This window comes from Portunus trituberculatus, chromosome 37 (genome assembly GCF_017591435.1).
Source record: "Portunus trituberculatus isolate SZX2019 chromosome 37, ASM1759143v1, whole genome shotgun sequence".
NCBI classification, from domain to species: Eukaryota; Metazoa; Arthropoda; class Malacostraca; order Decapoda; family Portunidae; genus Portunus; species Portunus trituberculatus.
This window is the reverse complement of record NC_059291.1, coordinates 29,506,228-29,516,227: the sequence shown is the minus strand read 5'-3', so window position 1 is coordinate 29,516,227 and position 10,000 is coordinate 29,506,228. Positions and strand designations below refer to the sequence as shown.

Here is a 10,000-nt window from a genome sequence, read left to right as displayed (position 1 = left end):
TCACCTCACAATCACCCTTCTCCCCGGGGCGATCAGGGCGAAAACCCCTCGCGGGAGAAGAACCCTCCCAATTTTACCCCCCGAAAATGTTGCATGTTAGTTTCTGGAAAGAGCAAAGTTTGAAGACACGTCGGTATCGGGAGCATTCGATGATTGGCCTTATTGCCGAAGGTGCTAAGGGGGAGAATGGCTTGCCCTGCTCCCCGTCGGCCGCTCCTCTTCCTTCTCCCACTTCCTCTCCACTCCTGCCCTACCCCCACCCTTCCCCAGCACTCCTTATCCTCCACCTTCAACCTCCCTCCCTCCCTCTCCCACTTCTCCTTCAGAATGAAATAAGAGGCTCCGCTTATTGAACCAATTTCTCCTAAGATACTCTGCCCTGTGTGCTCATCACGGGCCAAGTCAGATTTAACTAGGGTGGAAGAAGTGGTGTTTATTAATTTTCTCCTGCTCCTGCTCCTCCTCCTTCTCCTCCTCCTCCTCCTCGTCCAGCTTGTAGAATTATCTATTGTTCTTTATCCCGTCACTGAATAGCTCTTGATTAAAATGTAATGCAGTTGTATTTGCTAGTACTACTGTATCCATTTCCTAATTCGATCTTGCCAGGAAGAGCCTCCATAATTTGATATCGAGTACAGATGTTTTCCTTGTGATGGTTTTGTGTGTGTGGTGGGAGGAGAGAAAGGTGGGGAGGGAGGGCAGCCTGGGATCCCTCACATATTGGCAGGAGAGTCAATATAGCGTGGCGGCTGGTTGCAGGTAGTGAACTGTGGCAAGCGGTGGCCGCAGAGTTTCACAGACACCCACACCCTCGCCACCGAGCATGCGCTCAACCGCTCCAGCCCGCTCACTGCTCGCATGAAATCCTTTGCTTAGTTTTGATTTTTGTTTAGGTATATTGAAACTTTATATGTAATTCTGGCAGTTTCCATATTATTTAATTTATATCATATAATTACATTATTAATAACTTACACTAAGATTAGTTCATTGTCATCATAGAATTAAGGTCTAGTATTTCATGTCCAAAATAGGTTAGTGATGTCGCTGTACTTAAAAGTGAAGAACTCTTAACTAGCTAAAAGAGTAAGACACTGACTGTTAGTGTGTCGTCAAGTCTGGTCACTGATAGGTCCAGATGGCTCTGAGAGCACTGGTACCATGTTCAGGTGTACTAGTGGCTCCTTGTGGCTTCCTTGACAATCTTATGTTTTTGTGTTTTAGATGGTGATGGATTTGGCTTGGAGGTTAAAAATGTATGAAGACCATGTGTTGTTGCTTCAGACATAAAACTGCAGTGTTCTTATAAACAGATGACCAATATGACTGCTGGGTACTCAGGACCTGGACCTGGTTTTCCTATGCAGCGGCCCTCCACACCCAACATGAACATGAACAACCCCATGAATGGCATGAATAACATGATGAATAACATGATCAACAACATGGGAGGCAACATGATGAACAGTGTGCCTATGAGTAACATGCAGAACATGGGGCCTGGCATGGGAAAGTGTATGAACATGCAGGTGAGTCTTTGTCACCCTGGCTACCTGAAATGCACATACAGGTTTTATGTTATTGTGGTATGAAAAAAGAAACATATTGCATACATACTGAATGCATCTCTTTATGTTTTAGTAATTAATGCTTCCTGTGACAATAGTTCATTATAAACTGTGGTATTTATCCTTTTCATTTCTCATGTTTTGCCCGATGCCCATAGCAGCAGCAGATGATGTATCAGCGAGGGATGGGTCCAGGGAATGGTCCTGGAGGAGGGCGAGCTGGTCCGTATCCCAACCCTGCCATGTTCATGGCCCAGAAGCGGGCAGCTGCTCAAGGCCAGTTTTCTCAGCCATCCATGTCCCAGATGGCTCAGATGAATCCGCAGGTATGCTTCCATATGAGATATTAATGGATTTTTTTTTTTTGTCTAGATCAACAGGAAGGTTTTAAGTAGAAATTAATTATTGCGGCTCTAGTTAATTTTGTAGCTTAACTCCTTCAGTACCATGATGCCCTTTCATATTTATTCTGCTTACTAATTGATGATTTTGTATACCTTTAGAAACTTATGTGGGGGATTAAAATAGTAAAGACTCTAGGTATTAATCTTCTAACCTCCATAAACCTTTCCTGGTGCAAATAAGAAGGTCTAATTGTATACAAATCTCAAGGCAAAAATGTGTCCCAGTATTGAAGGGGCTAATGGTGTTCCAATGCATTTTGTCTTCACATTCGTAGAGTAAGCCTTTTGTTTAATCCACAGATGGCCATGGATGGTATGCTAATGGTGTTCCAATGCATTTTGTCTTCACATTCATGGAGTAAGCCTTTTGTTTAATCCACAGATGGGCATGGGTGGTATCCGTGGAGGCAGTGGGTACCCAGTCCAGCAGCCCCTGCCCTCTCAGTTCCCTCCGGGTCAGGGCATGAGGCCCAATATGAGACCAGGAGGACCATGTGGCCCGGGGGGTCCACCCTTTAACCAGGGACAATTCTACAACCAACAGTACAACAACTTACAGTACAACGAGATGGGACCAATGGGACCCATGAATGGCATGAATATGAACGGGATGAACAATTTGAGTGGGATGAATAGCATGAGTGGGAACATGGGCAGTGGCATGACCAGTATGGGGTCACACATGTCCATGTCCATGTCCACCATGAGCTCCGGCAGCATGGCCCCAGGGGGCACCACTGGCATGACCTCGGCCATGAGTTCGGGCATGAACAATATGAATACTGGTATGAACAGTGCAGGGATGAATACCATGAACACTAATGGAATGAACAGTATGAATAGTGGTATGAACAGTGTGATGAACAGTGGCATGACCAGTGGAATGAACAGTGCTATGTCTATGACCAATCAAATGAACACCAGTGCAGGGAGCAACATGACTTCTGGCATGAACAACATGAACAGTGGGATGAACAACATGTCCAGGTAAGTCTGAAACTCATGATACAATTTCAAATTTATTTCCGCATGAATATGAATATCCCTTATACACCACTGGAAGGTGAATTCCTCTTATGATCACTCTTTTCTGTTCAATTCACAGAAGTATGAATGCAGCCCCAGGATCAGCCAATGTAGGCAATGTTGGGGGCAACTACCAGCACTCACCCATCCCAGGCAACCCCACGCCACCCCTCACCCCGTACATGAGTCCCCCATATGGCAACCAGCCTGATGTTAAGCCGGACCTTTCAGAACTGAAACCACTTATGCTCCAAAGTAAGACTTCAATTAAACCACAATTCTGCTTTTCCTTGCTGCATATAGTAACTCATGTATTTATTTGGCATTTGTTGATGAGTATTTTAGTTTTTAGTTTGAATAATTTTTTTCATCAGGTAGCTCCAAAAGAAAATTATTACATTTTTCTTAAACTTAAATGTTCATAATGATGAAAATAAAAAAAGGATTATGGCAGGTATAGATCAGAAATTGTACCTCACAACCACACTCCATCAATGGTAGTCTTTCATACAAGTTATACTGCAGTCAGTAATGTGAATATATTTGTGAGAGGGAGAGTGAGAGATATGAAATGTGCTTACGAGAATGTGAAACTCACAAGTGTTCACAGTCTATCACAAGTGTCCTTTGGAGAGACATACTTATCTTATTTCTATTTCTTATGCAACTAAAGATCATGTGAATAGTGATAATAAGTAAACTTGTATTTGATTAGAACTTGAAAAAGAGTTCAGGGACTCAAATCTTATGCATGACTGGTGCTTCATAAGTTCATAACATTCAGATGTCACCATTTCTACTGGAATCTTTTGGACCAAAGCTTGGATGTTTTGGTGCAACATCCACCCTTCAAAGTTTAGTACTGAACATTGTGTAGAATTATAGATTTTCTGAGTGAGTTGGTCTTATGATAACCATTCTGGTCCGTTGTATGTGGCTGATACTAAAAGTCAGTTTGTCTTTTCAGTTTCACACATACTCAGTAGATTATTTCAATGAAAGTGATGGCTTCAGTAAAGTTGCTGACTCTTTTATCATGTGTTTCAGAATAAGGAGTAAGTGAAGGTGTGTTTTCAACCCAGGAGAAGTGTCAGTGATAAGATATTTTGCAGCATATGCTTTCCATCATCACCTCTAACCTTTACCGTTCCCTCACAGAGGACGATGAGCTCCGGCTAACCTTCCCAGTGAGGGACGGCATAGTGCTGCAGCCATTCAGATTGGAGCACAACCTGGCTGTGTCCAATCACGTCTTCCACCTCAAACCCACCGTATATCAAACCCTTATGTTTAGGTAAGACTCATCTTGTAGAATTAAACAGGAATTTTGGTCATCTCTTTTCAGTGGAAATCATGCATATCCACACAACTTTGAAGCCTGTATGCCATTCTTTTAAAGCATTATAATCAGCTGGTTATGAAACCAACTTTATGAAACAAATTTCCAACTTCCACTTCTATTTTTTTTATAATGAAGATAGAGATGCTTTCATGTTTGTTAGCTGTTCATTTGGATTGGCACTTTGCATTGCTTAAGATATGTTATCCAAACAATAATGCATGTGAAACTAATGGACCAGAATATAAGGGAAGGTTTTGTCATTCAAGAGAGATTAAAGGTAGTTAGGGTGAACCACATAGCCACATCATAATGACTTGACTAACTGAATCACATTTTTTACCTCTAACAGATCAGATTTAGAGTTGCAGTTAAAATGTTTCCACCATGAAGATCGGCAGATGAACACCAATTGGCCAGCAAGTGTCCAGGTGTCTGTCAATGCCACTCCACTCAGCATCGACCGAGGGGAGCAAAAGACTTCTCACAAACCTTTATACATAAAAGCAGTTTGTCAGCCAGGAAGAAACACGATCCAAATCACTGTTACTGCCTGCTGCTGTGTAAGTCTGAAAAAACTTTTATTTTGTCATTTTCATCGACAGGCACTATTTTTTAATCTGACATACTCCTTTAAAAATAACCTTAAATCAATGGGTACTTGACATATTTTCTCTCTCAATACACAACAATTGCAAGCTAAATTGTAAATTCTTTTTCTACTGATGATATCACAGATTGAGGCAAGAAAGAATATCAGCGTTTATTTACTTTCATGAACTTTGATTAAACTTAGTTAGTCTACTTATTAAAAACCTGCATCTCCTTACTTACATGATTTGACTGCCCCATCCCTTTGCTTTCTCTTGCCTTCATTAATATTCCTCTCCTTTTTTTTCCAGTCTCATTTATTTGTTCTGCAATTGGTGCATAGACCAAGTGTAAGGTCCGTTCTTCAAGGATTATTACGGAAGAGGATGCTGCCCGCTGAACACTGTGTTACCAAAATCAAGAGGAACTTTAACTCTGTTGCAGCTTCAAATGGTTCTCTAAATAACTCTGAAGGTGATGGAGTGGAGCAGACAGCCATCAAGATATCACTCAAATGTCCCATAACCTTCAAGAAAATCACACTGCCAGCCAGAGGCCATGATTGCAAGCATATACAATGCTTTGATCTTGAATCTTATCTTCAGATGAATTGTGAGAGAGGCTCCTGGCGATGTCCTGTCTGCAAGTGAGTAAAACTTGCTTCATTGTGTATGCTTTTTCTGCTTTGAAGATTTTATCTCAAAACATGTAAAAATAAATTACTAGCCTGAAATTACATTTCTGATCTCAAAATGTATCTTAAACCTATATATTTTTAACAGACAAAGAGTTATATTTTTCTAATTAACATGAAGCTACATTTGTATTTATATGTGTCATTAATGAAGTTGGAAACACTTTGTAAAATATAGAAGTGCCATCCTAGTATACAGTAACTTAAAGCATTAGCTTATCCTTATGTCTTTACAGCAAAACAGCCTATCTGGAAGGACTGGAAGTGGATCAGTATATCTGGGGCATCATCACCACCCTTGCCAATTCCTCTGTGGATGAGGTCACCATGGACTCCTCAGCCTCATGGAGAGCATCCAACTCTTCAGGGATGCCAGGCACCCCCGGTGTCAAGGATGAGGACTCTGATGCCTGCATGAAGCGGTGGAACAAGGCCATGTCGCCTGGGAGCATGACTTTGCCCACCATGAGCAACTTTGACATGGGACAGTCCATGAGCCCTTATGTGCCTCCTGACATGAACAGTGAGTGCATTGCGGTTCTTTACATTATGTCCTGTTTGTCCATGATTTTACTTTGTTACAATTTTTGCCATCATTTTGCAACACTTGATCATCTACCTATGGATTTTTAAACTACTTTTATTAGAATAACAATTATTCTCATTTATGATGATGCTCTAAGAATAAATAAATTGTAGGATATGATTTATTTTCAATGGCATAATTAGCAAGTTTTTCCCGTTCACTTTGCAGGTATCAACAATGGTTCCATGATGAATATGATGAACATGGGCAATGGCAGTAGCAGCTCTGGCATGTCCAGATCCACATCTCAGTTTGATCTGAGTTCTCCTGACTTCACGAGAGGTGGTGGCCCTCTCTCACAGCTGAGTGAGTCCGTCAACAAGATGGACCCTCTCGGGGCTATGGAGAAGTCAGTCAAAGAGCAGATGGTCCCACAAATGGGTCCTCCTCCACCCTCCACCTCAGCCAGTACCTCCAACTCCACCCTAGCAACACCAACACTCTCCTCCACCACTACCACCACCTCCACCTCCTCACAACCTCTGTGTTCCACCACCACCTCCACTACCACCACCACCTCCTCAACACCCACATCAGCCACACCACAAGTAAGTTCATGTCAGGAATGTTTTAATTTTTGCCCTCAGCTTATGATAATTTGTTTAGCTGTTTCAATTTAGTTCATTGCAGCTAAATTATTACATTCTTTTTCTTTTTTCTCTAAGCATTTTTTAGGGATGCATAGGAATGTTCACTTCTCAGTACAGACTATAAATATATTTTCCTTTATTGAACAGTTTTGTTGTTTTTATGCTTTATCTATTGTTTATGGAAGAGTTGGAAAATCTACAAGCTCTCATAAAATATACATCTTCCCATTATGTTGCAAATATATTTTAGTATTATAATTGTTATTATTATTTATTATTATTTTTATGTGAACTCAAAACATCTTGAGTATTGGTAATCATTCAAATGTCAAATCTTTATATTAATTCATGAATTGCTCCTCAGGCAAGTGTGAGCAGTGGGCCTGGGATGCCTCACACCCCTCACACCCCACACACCCCACACACACCCCACACACCTGGGGGAGTTGGAGGACCACCTAGTGTACCCTCAGCAGGTATGCTGATTGGTGTTGCCTCATCATAGCACCAGAAGAACAGTTGTCTGACTTCAAAAATTGTCTGCGATTTCTTTATTATCATTTTACTTTCAGAATGGGAAAAAATAAAAAAATAAATAAAAAAATAAGAGATCATCTTCATGTGTAGATTATGGATACTTATAAATACATTGTTGCATTGCAGGAACATGCAGTAGCACCTGCAACACCACCAGCAGCAACAACAGCACTAGCAACAGTAGCAACACCAGCACCACCACCATCAGCAGCACCATCACCAACAACACAACCACCACCACCACCACTGAGGCTCACAACACCTGTAATGAGATGAGTGACCTCCCCACCCTCAGCTTTGATCCCCTGGATGGTGATGGTTCGGGTCAGGATGGGCTGGATGTCAGTGTAAGTAGCAGTAACACTCTGCCCTCAGTGTTCCAAAGCAGTCATTTTCTCTTTCAAAGTAGGAACATACATTTAGCTACTTGATTTAAGAATTATTGTTATGACAAAATGTGTACAATGAAACCTCATTAAGTTTGCAAAATAAACTATCTGTGAGGACATCACCATTTTTAACTTTTTATTTATTTATTCATTTTTTACTTTTTATTTTTTTACTTATTCATTTTTTCTTTGATGGAGTGCTTCTTTAGAGAGCCAAAGATAGCCATGACAAAAATTTTCTCAGAATACCATGTCCAGTTATAACATACATTCTTGGTACACCATTCTTTCCTATGGGGCATGACTGTGGTGTTGTCTTTATGCTGTGACCCGAATGCCTGTAGTGACTTTTGTTATGCACTAGAACTATACTTCGATATTTGTTAACATACATTTTTTGTTTGCTTATGAAGCTGGTGACCTCCAAAGAAATATTTTAAAGTTGCATCTTTATGTTCTCACTATTCTGAATTCCTGTTGTCATTTTCCACTATTGCACAGCTTTCACAGACATCACCATTACAATTTTGAAAGATAGCTCATATGTTTGCATAAGTCAACCTTTGTCAACTAGTAAGAATTTCACAGGTATGACATTGGTATTCTTTTCCAGCCTTGTATCTTTTATCTACAAATTCTATGTTACTTTTACTTCACATTTGATGTAGTACATTAATTACTAATGGGTAAAATCTCATATTTTTTTGCACATATTTACATAGAGGAATAATTAAGATGATATCACTAAATTAACCTGTCATTTGAGAGAATTTCAGCTCCATATCTAACTCTTTACTTTACCTTGTCAACAGGTCTTCAACAGCGGAGTGGACCCGATGGACCCATTGGAGCTACTATCATACCTAGAGCAACCAGACTATAACACTCCACCTTCTTCAGGAGCCTCTTCACAGGGGCAGGGTGCTGGCAACACCCCTGCAGGTGCTGGCCTATCCTCAGCCCCAGACACAGATGACATACTGGCGCTATTTGACTGAGAGTGAGGGGTTCCAGCAACCCCATAGTGTTGTTAAGGAAAGAATTCAGGTGCTTGAAAACTTTTGTTAGATGTGTTTGTGATTCAGGTACAGAACTGCATTCTCGCAGTGGACTGAATACAACCTCTAACTTTTCTACGTAGAAACATGGAAGAACTGTGATATTCAAAATTAGATTTGAGAGAAACATTTTGTGCATTTGCAGTTATCTCAATCAACTTGTGCTTCACAGTCTTCATTTGAGAAAAAAACTTGTTAGTGAACAAGACAGTGGAACAGTGAGACTGAAGGTACATGTTTGATGTGGTGTGTAAGGCACAGTTTGACAACGCACAGCTGGACTGGGAACCTCAGCATCAAGGAAGTGCACTCACATACATCCACCCTCATCCTGACAAACACACACACACACACACACACACACACACACACACACACACACACACACTGCTCACAAACACACTCATATACAGGAAAGAATGCTGCTCCAGTAAAAAAGGGTGTTTTATTTTTTTATTTCATAATTTTATCAGATAATAGTGATGCATATTCTGATATTTTAAAAGCAACCAGTGATTGTACAGATCACTTTAGCAATGACTCTTGTGACCTGCAACTTTGAGCAGGTCCACAGCCTGGGGTAACTTCAGACCGGATATATTCCAATGTAGAAGAAACAGTCCTCTTCGTGTTTAGCTCCAAAGGACACTGGCGGTTTCTCCCAAATGAGTAGTTAGGTTGACAGTTTCGTAGAATAACTCATTGATTGTGGCTATGCAAAGGTGTCCACAGTAGTAGTATTTCAAAAGATCAATCATGACATCAAAATGACAATATGCATAATATTGTCCTGAGTAGAAACATGCAATATTTTAGTCCATGTTGGCTGTTTTAAGTTTTTAGCCCATAACAATGACAAAGAGAAGCATGTATGTCTGTAGGTCCCCCAACTGTCTGTAAATATGACTCTCTGAAGACCAAAGTGAGAGGTTATAAGTCTGTCTGAGATGTTCTGAGCGTGTGTCAGAGCAGCAGCACCGTGCGTTGTTTTTATGTTGACATTATTCAGGTCCAGTGGGGTGCACATCAGAGCGATAATGGGTATAACTCCCACAAAATTATCTTGTGAGTGTTGTTGTGAATGCAGTGTGATATTTCTGGCTGCACAGGCTCATGGGTGGTTTACTGTCTAGACGAATTATTGCATTTATTTATAGGTTACTCCCATATGCCTGTCAGCCTAATTTTCATGTACATAGCTGTGTACAGAAAAATGTC

At 40.8% G+C, this 10,000-nt stretch overlaps 1 protein-coding gene across 3 annotated transcripts in view; it reads left to right on the top strand.

Annotated features, from left to right (window-relative positions):
* LOC123513922 (zinc finger MIZ domain-containing protein 2-like) overlaps positions 1–10,000 on the top strand; it is a 54,339-nt gene that overhangs the window by 44,012 nt on the left and 327 nt on the right. For 2 of the 3 annotated variants that reach the window (XM_045271417.1, XM_045271415.1), the window contains 12 exons: positions 1,314–1,529; positions 1,727–1,894; positions 2,355–2,959; positions 3,078–3,253; positions 4,157–4,292; positions 4,690–4,900; positions 5,240–5,574; positions 5,859–6,145; positions 6,377–6,756; positions 7,163–7,274; positions 7,462–7,682; positions 8,537–10,000. The exon at positions 8,537–10,000 is cut by the window's right edge and continues 327 nt beyond it. In XM_045271417.1, the coding sequence (XP_045127352.1) occupies positions 1,314–1,529; positions 1,727–1,894; positions 2,355–2,959; positions 3,078–3,253; positions 4,157–4,292; positions 4,690–4,900; positions 5,240–5,574; positions 5,859–6,145; positions 6,377–6,756; positions 7,163–7,274; positions 7,462–7,682; positions 8,537–8,722 (3,033 nt within the window). In that variant the 3' untranslated portion in view covers positions 8,723–10,000. The remainder of the gene's footprint in view (positions 1–1,313; positions 1,530–1,726; positions 1,895–2,354; positions 2,960–3,077; positions 3,254–4,156; positions 4,293–4,689; positions 4,901–5,239; positions 5,575–5,858; positions 6,146–6,376; positions 6,757–7,162; positions 7,275–7,461; positions 7,683–8,536) is intronic. The other variant, XM_045271416.1, reaches the window with a different exon arrangement.